The sequence below is a fragment of the Rana temporaria genome, chromosome 2 (assembly GCF_905171775.1).
Source record: "Rana temporaria chromosome 2, aRanTem1.1, whole genome shotgun sequence".
NCBI classification, from domain to species: domain Eukaryota; kingdom Metazoa; phylum Chordata; class Amphibia; order Anura; family Ranidae; genus Rana; species Rana temporaria.
Window position 1 is genome coordinate 510,310,696 of NC_053490.1, and position 18,332 is coordinate 510,329,027.

Consider the following 18,332-nt stretch of genomic DNA (forward strand, 5'->3'; position numbering starts at 1 on the left):
TAAAGCAGAGCTCCAGAAGATGCCATGTTGTTTTCAAGCACAAGAATCCCAAAACTATCAACTTTTGCTTGCTGAAACACAGCTTGAGTTATTGGCTGTGGGCATGGATGGGCAAGGGAAGGGAGGGAAGGCATGGGCAGCAAGAAGAAGATGGCTGAAGGCCACCATGAACCAAAAATGCCAAGTTCCTTACTCTGAACTGCCAGATTTGTGAATTTCCACTGCAAGAAAAAGTTGGTTCCTATAAACAAGGCCCGGATTCTCAGAGGACTTACAACGGCGTAGCGCCATGTACGCCGTCGTAAGTCCTAATCCGAGCCGTCGTATCTATGCGCCTGATTCTTAGAATCAGTTACGCATAGATTTCTATTCTATCTAACCGGCGTAAGTGTCTTACGCCATCAGAGCTTAAGTGCATTTTTACGCTGGCCGCTAGGGGCGTGTAAGCTGATTTACGAGTCGAAATATGTAAATCAGCTAGATACGCGAATTCCCGAACGTACGCCCGGTCGACGCAGTAAAGTTACGCCGTTTACGTTAGGCTTTTCCCGGCGTATAGTTACCCCTGCTATATGGTGGCATAAGTGCGGCGTAACAATGTTAAGTATGGGCGTCATTCCCGCGTCGAAATTTGAAAAAGTTACGTCGTTTGCGTAAGTCGTCCGTGAATGGGGCTGTACGTCATTTACATTCACGTCGAAACCAATGACGTCCTTGCGACGTACTTTGGAGCAATGCACACTGGGAAATTCCACGGACGGCGCATGCGCCGTTAGGGAAAAACGTCAATCACGTTGGGTCACAGAAGATTTACATAAAACACGCCCCCCTGATCCAAATTTGAATTAGGCGGGCTTACGCCGGCCGATTTACGCTACGCCGCCGCAACTTACGGAGCAAGTGCTTTGAGAATAGAGCCTGTCTAAGTTGCGGAGGCGTAACGTAAATCAGATACGTTACGCCCGCACAAAGTTACGCGATCGTACGAGAATCTGGCCCTAGTTTGCTAATATTGATTTACCAACATGAAGGAGGAAATGTGTAGGGGAGGGCCGGACCCAACCTACACATGACCACCTGTGTTGGTGCTTGTTCTTTGGGCCTGTCTAGACAGCCTTTGGGCTTCTGTCGATGGGCAAATACAGCTTCTTTTCAAGGGCATTCTGTCTGCATTTGACATCCGTTTGAGATTTTTTGTTATTATGGACCTATAGGAAATGAATGAGCAAAGGCAACACAATGCACGGCAATGCACCAAGAAACCAAGCATGCATGGGTGTAAATGGGACCTGACCGGGCCATTTTTTCCCCCCACAAATAGAGCTTTCTTTTGGTGGTATTTGATCACCTCTGCGGTTTTATTTTTTTGCGCTATAAACAAAAATAGAGCGTCAATTGTGAAAAAAAAAACTATATTTTTTACTTTTTGCTATAATAAATATCCCCAGAAATATATAAAAAAAAAAAATTTTCTCGGTTTAGGCCGATACGTATTCTTCTAGATATTTTTGGTAAAAAAATCGCAATAAGCGTTTATTGATATTGATTGGTTTGCGCAAAAGTTATAGCGTCTACAAAATAGGGGAGAGTTTTATGGCATTTTTGTTAATAAGTTTTTTTTTTACTAGTAGTGGCAATTTTTACTGCGACATTATGGCAGACACTTTTGACACCATTGTGGGACCATTGTCATTTTTACAGCGATCAGTACTGATTACTATAAAAATGACACTGGCAGTGAAGGGGTTAACTGGAAGGGGGCGCTGAAGGGGTTAAGTGTGTCCTAGGGAGTGATTCTAACTGTTAGGGGCGTGGCTGTGAGTGACACATCTCTGATCGCTGTTCCCGATGACAGGGAAAAGACGATCAGTGACATGTCACTAGGAAGTGACACTAGAATAAGGCTTACCCATAGGTACTGTAAACATCTCCTAAACGTACGCTGTTCAGGAGATATTTACTATTTACTGCGCCAATGAGGTCACTGGCGCATGCGCTCTAAGGGTAACGGCTGCCTGTGCCATTTCTTCAGGCGAGTGTGGCGTGACCGGCAGCTACCGCGTGCGTGACCCAAACTACCTTTTTAAACTGAATCTACAGCTGGAGATCAGCTTTAATATTTCAACTTTCGGTACATACTGGACAACTAGACTAGTCATTGTCAACTTGGGTTCCATGAAACCCTAGTAGTTCTCCATACGTTGCTAGAGGCTCTATGAGCTGTGGCTGATTGACCTCCCATCTAATGGTGCCTGCATAGTTCCAAGTCCAACACCACTTGGCAGAGTCAGCAGCATGACACCAATGATCTTTTTATTGTGACATTTTGACCACCACTGTAAGGGGGGCATTCTTTCTACTCACCACCAATGTAAGGAGGGGGGGGCATACTCCCCACTGACCACCAATGTAAGGGTCAGTTTCTGAATGACCCCTGATTAATTTATTATAGCAGGATTTTTCCCAGACATGAACATTATTTTAAAGGATCCTTTGGGTTAAGAAGGGTGTCATTAACTTCAACTGACCCCCGCAGCAGATTGCAAGGGCATTGCAATTTGGAACGCGGCTCTCCCGCACTACATTTTAGTGTGAACGGGCCCTCAGGCTACAAGCTAGTACTGTGTAACTTTTGCAGGGGTATTATAAAGTCTAAACAAAGATCATCCTTAAAGCGGAAGTAAACCCATCTATTTACCAGTTCCATTTCCAGCACGTGCCGGACATGTAACACTCCCATTGGTTGTTCTCTCAACCAAACTGTCTAACTATCCAATGACTGGTGTCATAAATGATCACATGTGCAGCATCATGGCAGTTGTAAACCGAGGCCAAGATGGCGGCTTCCTTGGCTGAAAACGATAGAAGGGTTTACTTCCACTTTAATTTAATGCTGGTCTTAGAGTTAGACTCCAGGCAATTATAAAATGTATTTCAGTTATGTATCCTTTAAAAAAGAAAGTTAACATTTGTTTTTACACACAGCAGGTACCTGGCAAGACAGAGGGGCAGCACTATGACCCAGTCAGGATCTACAATGTAATAATAGGGAGCATGCTGACAAGGGACAGAGAGCAGAATGATGATCCCATCACTGTGCTGCTGCTCCTTCATTGTCTAACTGTTTTGTAGTGTAGTCTCTCATGAGTATAGGACCTAGCTGTTCTGCGCCGCAGAGGAGTGTGAAACACAAGATGGCTGTACAAAGTTAACAATTGCTTGGCAGGCAAAACTGTTCACAGTTATATACACTATTTTGTCAAAAGTATTGGGACACCTGCCTTTACACGCACATGAACTTTATTGGTCTCCCAGTCTTAGTCCGTTGGGTTCAATATTGAGTTGGCCCACCCTTTGCAGCTATAACAGTTTCACCTCTTCTGGGAAGGCTGTCCACATGGTTTAGGAGTGTCTATGGGAGTGGTTGACCATTCTTCCAGAAGCGCATTTGTGAGGTCAGCCACTGACGTTGGAGAGAAGGCCTGGCTCACAGTCTCAACTCTAATTCATCTCAAACGTGTTCTATCGGGTTGAGGTGCAGGCCACTCAAGTTCCTTCACCCCAAACTCACTCATCCGTGTCTTTATGGACCTTGCTTTGTGCACTGGTGCACGGTCATGTTGGAACAGGAAGGGGCCATCCCCAAACGGTTCCCACAAAGTTGGGATCATGAAATTGTCCAACATTTCCTGGTATGCTGACGTCTTAAGAGTTCCCTTCACTGGAACTAAGGCATCAAGCCCAACCCCTGAAAAACAACCCCACACCATAATCCCCCCTCCACCAAATGATTTGGACCAGTGTACAAAGCAAGGTCCATTAAGACATGTATGAGCGAGTTTGGGGTGGAGGAATTTGACTGGCCTGCGCAGAGTCCTAACCTTGACCCAAAAGAACACCTTAGGGATGAATTAGTGCGGAGACTGTGAGCCAGGCCTTCTCGTCCAACACCAGTGCCTGACCTCACAAATGTGCTTCTGGAGGAATGGTCAAACATTCCCATAGACACACTCCTAAACCTCGTGGACAGCCTTCCCAGAAGAGTTGAAGCTGTTATAGCTGCAAAGGGTGGGCCAACTCATTACTGAACCCTACGGACTAATGCTGCGTACATATGATCGGAAATCCCGACAACAAAACCGTGTCAAGAACGCGGCGACGTACAACATGTACGACGCCACTATTAAAGGGAAGTTCAATACCAGTTGTGTTAGTAGAAGTTTGGTGAGAGACGATTTGCGCTTTTCAGTCCGTTACAGCGTGGCGAATGTGCTATCTCTATTACGAACGCTAGTTTTACCGGACCGATCGCTTCCATTCGTACTGGATTCAAAGCATGCATGGAATTTTGTGCGTCTGAATTGTCTACACATGATTGGAATTTACGAGAACGGATTTTGTTGTCGAAAAATTTGAGAACCAGCTCTCAAATTTTTGTTGTCGGAAATTCCGAAAAATGGGGCCTACACGCGGTCGGAATTTCCGACAACAAGCTCCCATGAAACATTTGTTGTTGGAAATTTTGAGCGTTTGTTCACAGCATAAGACTGGGATTCCATTAAAGTTCAAGTGCGTGTGAAGGCAGGCGTCCCAATACTTTGCCTGAAGCTGAGCTATAAACTTTTTTAAGCTCACAGCATTTATCTTTCACTATCTTACAATAATATTTAATGATAATAACCTAACAATATAATAAAATTAAAAACTTTATTTGATTTTTCATTAAATAACTAGGGCACACCTTTATAAAATAATGTATATTGTGCAAAATATGGGCATCTACTGTATATTTACACGCATTTCTTAGGTTCAAGGCCTACTGGAGAACACTCCACAGCGAAAGGGCGATCCCACTGACCCTAGACCTCCAATATGACCCAATAGACCCCCAAAACCCCTCCCAGCGTGCCCACGCCACATTTTGACATTGTCATTGCGCTGTTTGTCCAACCGCATTCATTTTATTCTAACTGGCCATTGAAATTAGGATAACAAGAAGGTAGACCAAAGGCTCCACCAGCAATAGTCAGTACGAGTCCAAAAATGTACCTTACATTTCTAGGCAATATTGAAACTACGAAATTGGATTAATGGCAACCTGGAATGGGATGTTTTTCGTAGCAAGAGATATAAATGAGGTCACAGTTTTGTCAGTTCCTGTCCCTGTCCTTTCATCTGCTCTATGGCTTTAAGTAGTAAGTTATTAAGAAAAAAATTTGAGGTACTTCAACAAGCTGCCAGTCTAGTTATATGAGGGATGCATGAAACCAATCTAGGTTAATGGATGTACATAAAACACGAAGGACAACGTGGATATTTTTTTTTCTATCCGTTTTAAAATTGAGAAGGAAGAAGTGTAATTTTTTTTTTTTTTTTTGCATCATCTTTTTCCTAGAATTCTGAATCAAAAGCTACATTAATTACACATCTATATATATACATGAATTCATTTCTTTTGTACATGCTGGGTTTATTACCAAATTTATAGAGCATATTATTACATAAGGCATATGTACAGTGTACCTATGATCTGACGATTAGTTTCTTCCTGGCTGTTATGCGATTTTTTTCGGGAGTAAACCCGCTTTGAAAAAAAAAAAGACCTTAATAACGCCAAGAAACTTCAAGCACTAGCTATTCACAATATTTCTTTTTTTTGTATTGGCGTCACTGCTTGGAAATGTGCCATTTGCAAGCCCAGAAGAAAAAAAGAAGAGCACGTGCATTTGATTTAGCAATTTTCAGTGGTTGGACACATTATGCGTTGTGCAAACCAATCTGTCACCGCGGGTCGTTGAACCGCCGTTTTTAAACTCTCACCAGCGCTATGTGCGCGTCGTAGATCAGCATAAACCACCTTTTTTTTCTTTTTTTTTTAAAATGGCTTTACAACTTTGACTCATTCTCTATGTTGGCCACGTCCCCGTTCCTCTCTGTTTGGTCTTCCAGACTCTTCTCTTCACTCTCATTGAGCAGTTCTGGATGCTGGTTGAGCTTGCTGGACACCGACCAGCTCAGAGGCATGTCTGCCCGGCTAAGCATTTCGGTCAGGTCTTTGGCACTGCATGACGGTGTGTTGGTCTCGTAGGTGTCGTGAAAGCTATTGTAGTCCACTTCGTAAAATCCGTCTTCCAGGGTGAGGACCGGCGTAAACCGGTGGCCCCATTGGATTTCGGAGGCGACGTAAGAACTTCGAGCTTGGCAAGTCATTCCTGTGGAGAATATGAGACAACATTCAGTTAAAATGCAGAATAAGTATGAAAGGTTGGCACAAGCTTGTATTACTTTTATATTTTCTTAGTACATTCCTATTTGATGAAAAACCCAGAAGGAGGATGGCGACAACAAAATACTGGTGACAACCAGTGAGTTCTTCTCAAAGTGAACCTGTGCCCCCAGACTATTAACAAGTTATTCTCTTAGAACAGTGGTCTCCAAACTGCAGCCCTTTGCTAGCCTTTATTTGGTCCTTGAGGAATTCTTCCTGCCGCTGACACCAACAATGGGACTCCATTCCCCCCACTGACCCCAACTATTTCTCCCTCTAATACCAAAGATTGGGCATTGTTTACCCCCACCGGCCACAGTCGGTCCCCCCTAAAGTCTGAAGGACCGTAAACTGGCCCTTTCTTTAGAAAGTTTGGAGACCTCTAGAGGTTTTAGAACCTCAGCTGTAAGGACTGACTCAGCAGCTCAGCTCCCCCTGCTGCCTTCTCCCACAAGTGACTTAGCAATTTACTTCACCCTCCCAGCAATGACTCTAAAGGCCCCGTACACACAACCGAGTTTCTCGGCAGAATTCAGCCAGAAACTCGATCGGAGCTGGATTCTGCCGAGAAACTCGGTCGTGTGTACACTTTTCAGCGAGGGAAATAGAGAACATGTTCTCTATTTCCTCGTTGTTCAATGAGAAAAGTCGGCCCGCCGAGATCCTCGGCGGCTTCAACACTGAACTCGACGAGGAACTCGAAGTGTTTGGCACGTCGAGTTCCTCGGACGTGTGTACGGGGCCTGAAGTTCAGCTTCCCAAGTTCCCCCCCTCCCAGCAGTGAACCACCAGCTCAGCTTCCCCTGTTCTACCCTCCCACTTCCAGCAATGACTCAGTAGTAGGGCTGCAGCTAACAATTAGTTGGCCGATTATTGTTTCAATTAATCCGCTAAAAAAAAGTTTGTATAATTTAGTTAATATGTAAAGTTTAAGAGAAAAGACAAATGTTTCTTAAATATCTCAATGCAGTGCTAAATAAAAATAACCAGCTATGGGAAACAAAAAATCAAATCCACTCTCGGAATAACAGACAGAAGAATATATATATATATATATATATATATATATATATATATATATTAGTGCTGTGCGTTAAACGCGATATTAACGGCGTTAACGCAAACCCATGTTAACGCCGTCAATATTTTTATTGCACGATTAACGCTCGTTGTGGACGTGCAGAGTGTACAGCGGCGCGGCTTACCTTCTCGCTGGATTCACATGTAAGTTACTCACCTTGTCCCTGGATCCAGCGTTGCCACCCCGCTGTGTGATCGAGCGGGTCCTCCTCGCTCGATTCACAGTGTCTGTGTGCCGCCGATCTCCGTTCCCTGCGACGTTACGACGCACGGGAGCGGAGAACGGCGCCAAATTCAAAAAAGTAAACAAACACAATACACACAGTATACTGTAATCTTATAGATTACAGTACAGGCATACCCCACTTTTAAGTACACAATGGGACCAGAGCATGTATGTAAAACGAAAATGTACTTAAAGTGAAACAATACCCTTTTTCACTTCTAGGGCGTAGTGTGGGATCAGGGGGCTGTAGTTGAGGTCTCAGGGGCTGTAGTGGAGGTGTCAGGGGCACACTGGAACAAGGCAGGCTATGCTCTCTGAGCTTCAGCTCCTTCTATTGTAGCTGTAAAATGTCTGTACAGTACTTGTGAGGCCCTTTACATACACTCACAGATATGTCCTTACTCGCGAGTGTATGTAAAGTGAGTGTACTTAAAGCGGGGTATGCCTGTACTGTATGTAAAAAATACACACCCCCCTTGTTCCTAGTGGTCTGCCCAGTGTCCTACATGTACTTTTATATAATAAAAACTGTTCTTTCTGCCTGAAAACTGTAGATTGTCCAAAAGTGTCCCTTTATGTCAAAAATGGTTTTAGATCAGCTAGAAAACAGCGATCAAAATTTATGACGAATTAATCGTGAGTTAACTATGACATAAATGCGATTAATCGCGATTAAAAATTTTAATCGTTTGACAGCACTAATAGTATATATATATATATATATATTAGAAGTTGATTCTGGTACAAATCATCAGACTCCAAGTTCAGAACGTTTGTACATTGTACAGTGAACATTCTAATAGCGATGGCTGAACATGTTCACACAATGTTCACTGGCGTGGACGCTTGTAGTCTCCACTGAAAGCCCATGTGACAGGGTGACAACACTGGGGAAAAGGGAGCATTGACAACCAACCACTTGCCAACCGCCTAACTGGGAATATACTTCATTAGTTTAACATTAAATACCAGGTTTATGGCTGCAACTAGATGCGGCCAGGTTTCTGATAGAAGTGATCCCAGTGGCGGAATTGCCACGGGATCACTTTTAGAAGCGGCAGGAGGGGGGGACCGCCCCCTCTCCTGCTGCTTTCCAGTGGTTACCGGGCTAAGGTTACCGATCGCTGAGCCCGGGAACTATCTGGCATCGCTAGGGTTTTCCTATAAAGATTAGCGATGGCAGTATGTCCACTGCTCATCTCTATGCCCTTGGAGGAGCTATAATAATTATCCCCCAAAAATATATAAAAAATATAATTTATTCCTCAGTTTAGGCCGATATGTATTCTTCTACATATTTCTGTTAAAAAAAAGAAAATCGCAATAAGCGTATATAGATTGGTTTGAGCAAAAGTTATAGCGTCTACAAAAAGGAGGTTATATTTATGGCATTTTAATTATTATTTAATTTTTTACTAGTAATGACGGTGAATTTTATCAGGACTGCGATATTACGGCGGACACATCAGACACTTTTGACACTATTTTGGGATCATTGACAATTATACAGCGATCAGTGCTATAAATAGCCATTGATTACTGTATAAATTTCACTGGCAGGGAAGGGGTTAACACTAGGAGGCAATCAAGGCATTTATTGGGTGTCCTAGGGAGGTGTTTCTAACTGTGGGGGGATGGGACTGCCTGGGTGAGGAGGTGCTAATGCTTAGGAACAACAGATCGCTCTCCTCACCCCTGACAGAACAGAGATCTGACTGTTTAGAATTGAAAGATGTCCGTTCTCTCCTTCTCAGGAGAAATCGCGAGTAGCCGGCGGGCATCGGGGCCACCGGCCACACGCACAAGCTCCTAATTCATGCTGTGCGCGCCCTATACTCCTTAAAGCCCCCGCCGTACAACAAAAGCGTTTTTTGCGCAGGAGTGCCATTCTGCCGCCGTCAATCGATGGCGGGCGGTCGGCAAGCGGTTAAGTGGTTAAAAGGAAGTGCCTGTACAAGGACATTTATGGCAGGATGACCTGGTTTTCTTTTAATAAGGAAGTGTGCTGTGTTGCCCCCCGCCCAAGGACTGTTGTGGTCCAGCCTGTCTCCCATGATCCCTCTGGTGCAGGCGGCCTGTGTGTGTGAGAGAATGGCAGAGAGGAGGGGCGGTGCAGAGTGTACATCGGTTATTGGAGAAGCTCTTAGCAGGGGATACTGAGGAGCGGCTGGGTACCTGGTGCTGGGCAGAGCCCTGCTCCGATAGATTGTCATGGAGGCCAACAAAATCAACCAATCTACACTGTTCATGTGGGGGGGGGGGGGAGGTGTGAGTAGTGCAGGAATCAGGTAGGTCAGTGTAGTGGTCAGTATAGAAACACAGGTAGGTCAGTGTAGGAATCAGGTAGGTTAGTGTAGTGTATAGTGTAGTAATCAAGTAGGTTAGTGTAGTGGTCAGTGTAGGGATCAGGTAGGTCAGTGTAGGAATCAGGTAGATCAATGTAGTGGTCAGTGTAGTGGTCAGTGTAGGAATCAGGTAGATCAGTGTAGTGGTCAGGTAGGTCAGTGTAGTGGTCAGTATAGGAATCAGGTTGGTCAGTGTAGTGGTCAGTGTAGGAATCAGGTAGGTCAGTGTAGTGGTCAGTGTAGGAATCAGGTAGGTCAGTGTAGGAATCAGGTAGGTCAGTGTAGTGGTCAGGTAGGTCAGTGTAGCAATCAAGTTAGTCAGTACTACTGTACTAGTGGAAGGGACTCAGGGAATGCTAAAAGTCTGGCGGGGGTGCAAATTTCTTGCCTTGTCCCGGGTGCTGACAACCCACGCTACACCACTGACTGCATATATAATTTGAGGAAAATATGCATATAAAATAGTTTATAATTTGCCAATAAAAAAAATATGTCCCCGGATTTAATTTAAAAAAATCTGGTCACCCTACTTTAAAGTGGTTGTAAACCTTTGGGTCCTTTTTTTTCCAGACCTTCATCGCATACTGGCACATTAACTAAGCATTTCAGCGATGCAATATCATTGCTGGAGGCCACTTCCATCTTTTGATCGTTCTTCCTTCCAGGCCTGTGGGGGAGCCGTCATTTACGGCACAGGATTCTGAAGGAACGGCCTGGGTGGCCATTCATTGAGAGCGCATGCACCAATGACGTCATCGACTGCAAATATAGTAAATATCTCTAACACGTTTAGAAGATATTTACAGTACCTATGGGTAAGCCTTATTATAGGCCTACCTATAGTAAGGTGACCAGATTTTTTAAATGAAATACAGGGACATATTTTTTTTTTACTAGTAATAGCGGCAATCAGCGACTCTCTGCCCGACTCCGCCGCCCGCCTCACAGCCTGTCAAGTCTTATTCTCTGGGCCACGGCTACTACTGGATGGGAAGCAGAGGAAGATCACTCCGCCAGGGAAGGCAAGGAGATAAGCAGGCAGGCGGCTGGCCGAGACTTAAGCCAAGGCAGAAAAACATGCGAGCGGAGCTGAATGGGCATGCACCCGAAACTGAAGAAATATTCCCTGCGCTCTGACCAGCACACGATCATCAGAAAGGGGCACAGATCATGGAAAAAAATACACCCCCCTAAGCTAGTAGGAGCGGAGAAGCGGGGGTGTGCAATTCAGATTTTTAATTTTGCACTGACTGTCTTTGAAATTGCCCCAGCCCCTGTTCAAATCCAATTTGGGAACAGACTTGGTCCGGGGACAGTGTTCTCAATCCGGGGACTGTCCCCCAGGCAGGGCCGGATTTTCTCTCCCTGCCGCCCCAAGGCCAGGTTCCACAATGCGCCCCCTCCCCGCCAACCGAACCCCCCCCAAATCAACGGAGAATGTTAGATCAAATATGTTTTGTTTGTTTTTTTACTTTTTTATCACTTTTTTTATTTTTATTTATTTGTAGCTTGTCGCTTACTTTCTTAAATTTTTGTATCATTTTCTTATTATTTTTCTTATTATTTTTCTTATTCTTTACTTTTTTATTTTATTAATTTAATTATTATTTCTTATTATTTATTTTTTATTAAAAACAATTCACTTAACTTTTTTGCTATCACACTGGAGAAAACAATTTCCTGTGTGATAGAAATTGGAGGTGACATGTTCTCTTTATTGACCCTGTCACCTCCAAAACAGGAGTCCTAGCACTGTGCTAGAACTCCTGTCACAGCTGAGATGGGAAGAGCACAGCTCTCCCCTCTTACTGTGTACATCGGCAGCAGGGACAGGAGACAGACTCGGTGGCCGGGGGGAGGACAGAGTCCTGAAGACAGAGCCAGCAGAGAGAGGTATGTGGGGTGGGGGGGAGAGGGGAGGACGGACGGGAGCACATATTTTACAAGTGATTTCGGTGACATCGCCGCAATCACTTGTTAACGAGCGAGTGGATTCCCCCATAACTTACCGCCCTTAACTGTTTTTTCCGGGCGTCGGGGGACTCCATGCCACTGCCGCCCCTTGGAGCCCTGCCGCCCCAAGGCGTGGCCTTGTGGGAAATCCGGGCCTGCCCCCAGGGGATGTCTGGTCACCCTAAACTATAGGTACAAGTCAGTGGCGGCCCGTCCATAGGGGCGCCCGGGCGCCGCCCCCCATCCCACAGTCAGTAAAAAAAAAAAAAAAAAAAAAATATTTTTTTTTTAAATCTGTCCCTTTAAGAATTTTTTTTTTCCCAAAAAAGGGCCTTATGGGCTCTATGTCCGCGCGCCGGACGCCGGGAACAGTCCTGTAGGAGTAGCGCCACGTCTGTGCAATCACGGGATTGCAGACGCGGCGCTACATTGGCACAAAAAATATGCCTTTGTGGCCCTCTCCATCGCGCCATTTGCTTCCGGCGCGATGGAGTGTATAGTTATGGCCGGGCGGGTGCATACACTGTCTGTGTGCACCCGCCCGTCTCTGTGCTCGTTCCGACGTCACTTGAAAAACAGGAAGTGACGTCGGGGCAGCTCGAGCTCAGTGCGCCCGACCGTGGACGAGGTAAGCTTGCCTGTCTCTACTTCGGCGGCCGCTTCACAGCTGCATCCAACCCCTCCCGCGATTTCCACAAAGTATGTTCGTATTCGGCGGCCGGCCCCCCCTTCCCCCCCCCCCCCCGCTTATTCAAAGTTTTTTTTCAATTGATTATTCGGCGGCCCCCCCCCCCCCCGCTTATTCAAAGGCTTTTTATTGCATTTAATATTCGTCATTTTTTTTATCTAATATTCGGCGGCTGGCATCCACCCTCCACCCCCCCTGCTTAATCCAATTTCTTTTTTATATACAATGCCAGGCAACAACCCCCCCCCCCCCCCCCAATCAATGTTTTTTTTTATTTAATATTAGTTAAATATATTAAGCTTATTAACCGTTTATTTTTTATATTTGATTCAATTTAGCATTAAGTATAAAAAAAGTTTTTTTTTTAATAACTGGGGGGGAGGGGGGGGTGGTCTGGTGGGGTAGTGTTACCGCCCGCTGTAGTGTTACTTGTGCTGTAATGAATTTTTACATAGAAAATAAATGTTGTTAATAAATGGGTAAATGAATTATAAAAAAAAGATTTTTCCAATAACGGTTATTAAAAAAATCTTTTTTTTATAATTCATTTACCCATTTATTAACAACATTTCTTTTCTATGTAAAAATTCATTACAGCACAAATAGCGGGCGGTAACACTACCCCACCAGACCACCCCCCCCAGTTATTAAAAAAAAAACTTTTTTTATACTTAATGTGCAGGGAAAATATCGGCCGTCAACACCACCCCACCCCCCGCTTGCAAATTGTCCTGCGACTTGGGACTGGAAAGTTGCAGGATAAGTTGGACCCGATGATTTCCAATGAGAACTGTTCATATCTGTGCAACTTTGAAGTAGTTCCTGCATTACTTTTGTCCCACTTTGATGTGACTTGAGGTCCATAGACCTCCAGAATACATAGGCATTGCTTCAAGTCGCTGCAAAATCGCACCAAAAAATTGTGGCAGAATCTTGCGACTTTCAGGCTAATGCAGTCTGAAAGTTGCACAATTCTACTGCAATTCTGATGTGACTTAAAGCAATGCCTGTGTATTCTGGAGGTCTATGGACCTCAAGTTGCATCAAAGTGGGACCAAAGTAATGCAGGGACTACTTTGAAGTCGCACAGATATGAACGGTTCTCATTGGAAATCATGGGGTACGACTTGTCATGCAACATTTAAGTCCCAAGTCGCAGGACAAGTAATTCCTGCAGTCTCTGGTAATCTTGTGCAGTATGTCCGCAGTCTCTGGTAATCTCCTGCAGTATGTCCGCAGTCTCTGGTAATCTTGTGCAGTATGTCCGCAGTCTCTGGTAATCTTGTGTAGTATGTCCGCAGTCTCTGGTAATCTTTTGCAGTATGTTCGCAGTCTCTGGTAATCTCCTGCAGTATGTCCGCAGTCTCTGGTAATCTCCTGCAGTATGTCTGCAGTCTCTGGTAATCTTGTGCAGTATGTCCGCAGTCTCTGGTAATCCTGTGCAGTATGTCCGCAGTCTCTGGTAATCTCCTGCAGTATGTCCGCAGTCTCTGGTAATCTCCTGCAGTATGTCCGCAGTCTCTGGTAATCTCCTGCTGTATGTCCGCAGTCTCTGGTAATCTTTTGCAGTATGTCCGCAGTCTCTGGTAATCTCCTGCAGTATGTCCGCAGTCTCTGGTAATCTCCTGCAGTATGTCCGCAGTATGTCCGCAGTCTCTGGTAATCTTCTGCAGTATGTCCGCAGTCTCTGGTACTCTTGTGCAGTATGTCCGCAGTCTCTGGTAATCTTGTGCAGTATGTCCGCAGTCTCTGGTAATCATGTGCAGTATGTCCGCAGTCTCTGGTAATCCTGTGCAGTATGTCCGCAGTCTCTGGTAATCTCCTGCAGTATGTCCGCAGTCTCTGGTAATCTCCTGCAGTATGTCCGCAGTCTCTGGTAATCTCCTGCTGTATGTCCGCAGTCTCTGGTAATCTTTTGCAGTATGTCCGCAGTCTCTGGTAATCTCCTGCAGTATGTCCGCAGTCTCTGGTAATCTCCTGCAGTATGTCCGCAGTATGTCCGCAGTCTCTGGTAATCTTCTGCAGTATGTCCGCAGTCTCTGGTACTCTTGTGCAGTATGTCCGCAGTCTCTGGTAATCTTGTGCAGTATGTCCGCAGTCTCTGGTAATCATGTGCAGTATGTCCGCAGTCTCTGGTAATCCTGTGCAGTATGTCCGCAGTCTCTGGTAATCCTGTGCAGTATGTCCGCAGTCTCTGGTAATCCTGTGCAGTATGTCCGCAGTCTCTGGTAATCCTGTGCAGTATGTCCGCAGTCTCTGGTAATCCTGTGCAGTATGTCCGCAGTCTCTGGTAATCCTGTGCAGTATGTCCGCAGTCTCTGGTAATCTCCTGCCCATTTCGAGTACTTCATTACTAACAGTGTCATATTTTAGTTTGTTTGCACCGATCTGTAAGGCTGCGCTATATACCATGATTTGTGATGCTGGGGCTATATACTCTGTGCTGTGACACTGAGCTGTATACTCCTGACATTGAGTGGAATACAGGGGACGGAGTGGTGGATTCTATAAGGGGTGTGGCTTATGAGAAGTGGGAGGGACCAAATGTGGAAGGGCGGGGTATTGCGCCCCCCCATCATAAAACTTCACCAGCCGCCACTGGTACAAGTACAGCATTCAAGTTTACAACCACTTTAAAATAGGTTGGCAATGGCATTGCTATTCTTTCTTCTAAAAATGCCAGTCCCCCGGCTGTCATACAGATCCATTGACTTTAGTGCTGACAAAGAGAGACGTATGTAGATCAGCTCGGACTTTGCACTAACTTCCCTCCCTGCATGCTTGTTCCAGGTCACTGAGCCAAACTACTAATTCCAAAGGAGGCAGAGCAGGCAGCGTTTTCTGCAGGAGGCCGGAAATGTCAGCCTGCATTCTCTTCTAATGGGTTTTCTTTGAAGAGAGGAGCTAACAGCCCCAGTGATGAGCCTGCTTGCCAAGATGTGAAGTGGCTGCGCTTGTTTACACCTTGACAAAGCGGCCCTTTGAGGAATCGGAAATGTTACTGCTCTAAATATTCTCACCTTCAACTTCATACCAGGAGCATTGTCAGATATTGTGTTTTCTGCTGCTCCTCATTGCCAAGAGACTGATTCTTCTGGATTTGAATGTGCAAGGTCCCACTATCTGTAAAGCTGTGTGGAATGAGATCTATATTCTATCTTACAACAGTAACGGCATGCCCAGGGAAAGGATGTGCAATGGAATCTTATGTGACTCATCACAGCTCGATGTAGGGCCGATAGCACTGTTCTCGCTCGGCCTACCTGTTCTACTCTTCTTACATTACCCATAACCAGGGCTCAAGTCCTGCGGGAACGCGTGGGAACGGAGTTCCTGCACTTTTTTTTACAGCAGGAACTCCGTTCCCTTTGCAGGACTAGAGCAGCCGAGCCGCCCGAGCCAATCCTTCACTAAGCGGCGATGCCCGGCTCGAGTCACTGTCAGGGGCAGGCGACCGTTAGTAACCCTTTATGTTACTGGCCGCTTCCTGTATATGGATTCATCGGGTAGTGTGCGGGTATTCCGTCACTTCCTCGATGCCGCAATGTCTCCTGGGAGCTTTTGTCATTGTTCCCAGGAGACATTGCGGAGGTCTGCCGCGAGTTATCGCGGGATTTAGAAAGAACTTGCGGTTTAGTAATTATGCATATGAGCGTATTATTTTTTTTTTTGGTGGGGGAGTGGATCTTGGGTGGGAGTTCCCACACTTTTTTCCCCAGGACTTGACCCCTGCCCATAACACTGAATGCATTCATTTTCATTTTTAATGCACCTTTTATCTGCAGTACCAGCTATAGACCAGCAAGGAAATATATTAGCTTTAAAATTGTTCACTGTCAGTGCGGTTTTGCATTTTTTTTGTACATTTTAGGCCCGAAGATTACTTAAAGTGATTGTAACGGATTTTTATTTTTTATAAAAAATAAATAAACATGTCATACTTACCTGCTCTGTGTAATGGTTGTGCACAGAGCAGCACCACTCCTCTTTTTTGGGTCCCCCACCAGCGCTCTGGGCCCCTCCCCCTTGCCGAGTGCCTCCATAGCAAGCCGATTGCTGTGGGGGCATTCAAGTGCCGGCCGGCTTTCTGCATCCATAAGACAAAGAGAGCATGGCTTAGCCCCACCCCCGCCTCAATGGCTGTGATTGACAGCAGTGGGATCCAATTGCTCCTACTGTAAGTATTAGGCGCGACTGAGAGGGGATGCACGAAGGTAAAAAACTTTCAGCCTTTATAATCACTTTAACCACTTAAGCCCCAGACCATTTTGCTGGTCAAAGACCAGGCCAGCTTTTGCGATTCGGCACTGCGTGGCTTTAACTGACAATTGCGCGGTCGTGCGACTCGGCTTCCAAACAAAATTGCCGTCCTTTTCCCCCCAAAAATAGAGGTTTCTTTTGGTGGTATTTGATCACCTCTGCGGTTTTTATTTTTTGCGCTATAAACAAAAATAGAGCGACAATTTTTGGCTCGTAGCTCAGTGACCTGAGGTCACAGAGACCCCCAATTTGGGGAGTGGGTAGCTTAAAGGGGAGTTCCACCCACAATTTCACTTTTTAAATATAAAATACCCCTGTAATACACAAGCTTAATATAGTCTAGTAAAGTTAGTCTCTAAACTAAGGTCCGTTTTGTTAGGTTGTTAGAGCATTTAGTTAGTTTATAATCTAGAAATAGACCGTGGCCATCTTAAGTGTGGGCATCATGAAGCCAGACTGTATGACTTCCTGGATTTCAGCCTTGCAGATCTCACACATGCTCAGTGCTGCACAAGCGATGTAATAGGTTTCAGTCAGGTTTCCATAGCAACGGGAGTGTCAGAGGAAGTTGCCGCCCCTTCTCTATGCAAATAGGCTATTTGCAAGGACTACTGGGATACATGATGCCTATCACAGAAACCCTTGCGAATAGCCTTGTGACTTAATAGCCTAGGCTAATAAGGAGGAGGAAGTAATGAAGCACTACAAAATAAAGGTATTTACAAGCAACAAAATAAATAAAAATTGTCCATTCTGAACACTATGAGATTAGGGCATGCAGCACAGACAAACATAAAAAAATGTGTGGAACTCCACTTTAAGTCCTACCCGAGGGCTCCATGCCACTAGGGGGCCCCATCAGGGTTGCCAGGCTCAATAAAACCAGGGACAGTATGTAAAAATCTGTGTTTTTTTTACATCTGTCCCTGAAATGTCAGAAAACGACATGCTTTTGATGTGAAAATCCAGAGATTTTAACTGCCCTGCCTCTGCACTGCCTCCTGGCATGGTGGCCATCTGTAAGCTTGGGGGCCCCATAGTCTTCTATTGCCCGGGGGCCCCATGAGTTGTCAGTCCGCCCCTGGGTTCCTATGACCTATGGTTCCAGAGATACAGGGCTCCTTGCGCAGCCTGTTAAAAGCTACATACAGAGCGGCCAGTTTAAATACAAGCTGACACACTCTGTTTGCAGCAGACTGAGAGGATCAGCTCAAATTACCTCTCCTCACTTCTTGTCAGAGGCACTGAGCTCACGGGACAGCTTGGAGCCTTGGACCAATGGTAAAGTACCATTGGTCCAAACTGTTTACTAAAAATGCTGCAGTAGAGACACGCCTCTCACTGCAGTGTCATAGGAGGTAGAATGTGTCTAAAAGAAGAAATGCTCCCTTCCAGCCCAGCCCTCTTATTTAGTTATGGGTATAAGATTTACCCACAATCCCATGTTTTTCTCACAGAGTAAGGCCCCTTTCACATGTCCGTTCCGCCTGTCCGTTCATTACAAGTCCGTTA

At 45.3% G+C, this 18,332-nt stretch overlaps 1 protein-coding gene across 1 annotated transcript in view; it reads right to left on the reverse strand.

Annotated features, from left to right (window-relative positions):
- Window positions 1–5,589: 5,589 nt before the first annotated feature.
- The window catches only part of KCNJ6 (potassium inwardly rectifying channel subfamily J member 6), a 301,661-nt gene continuing 288,918 nt past the window's right edge, over window positions 5,590–18,332 (reverse strand). The window contains exon 3 of the mRNA XM_040338968.1: window positions 5,590–6,212. Within this exon, the coding sequence (XP_040194902.1) occupies window positions 5,887–6,212 (326 nt within the window). The 3' untranslated portion in view covers window positions 5,590–5,886. The remainder of the gene's footprint in view (window positions 6,213–18,332) is intronic.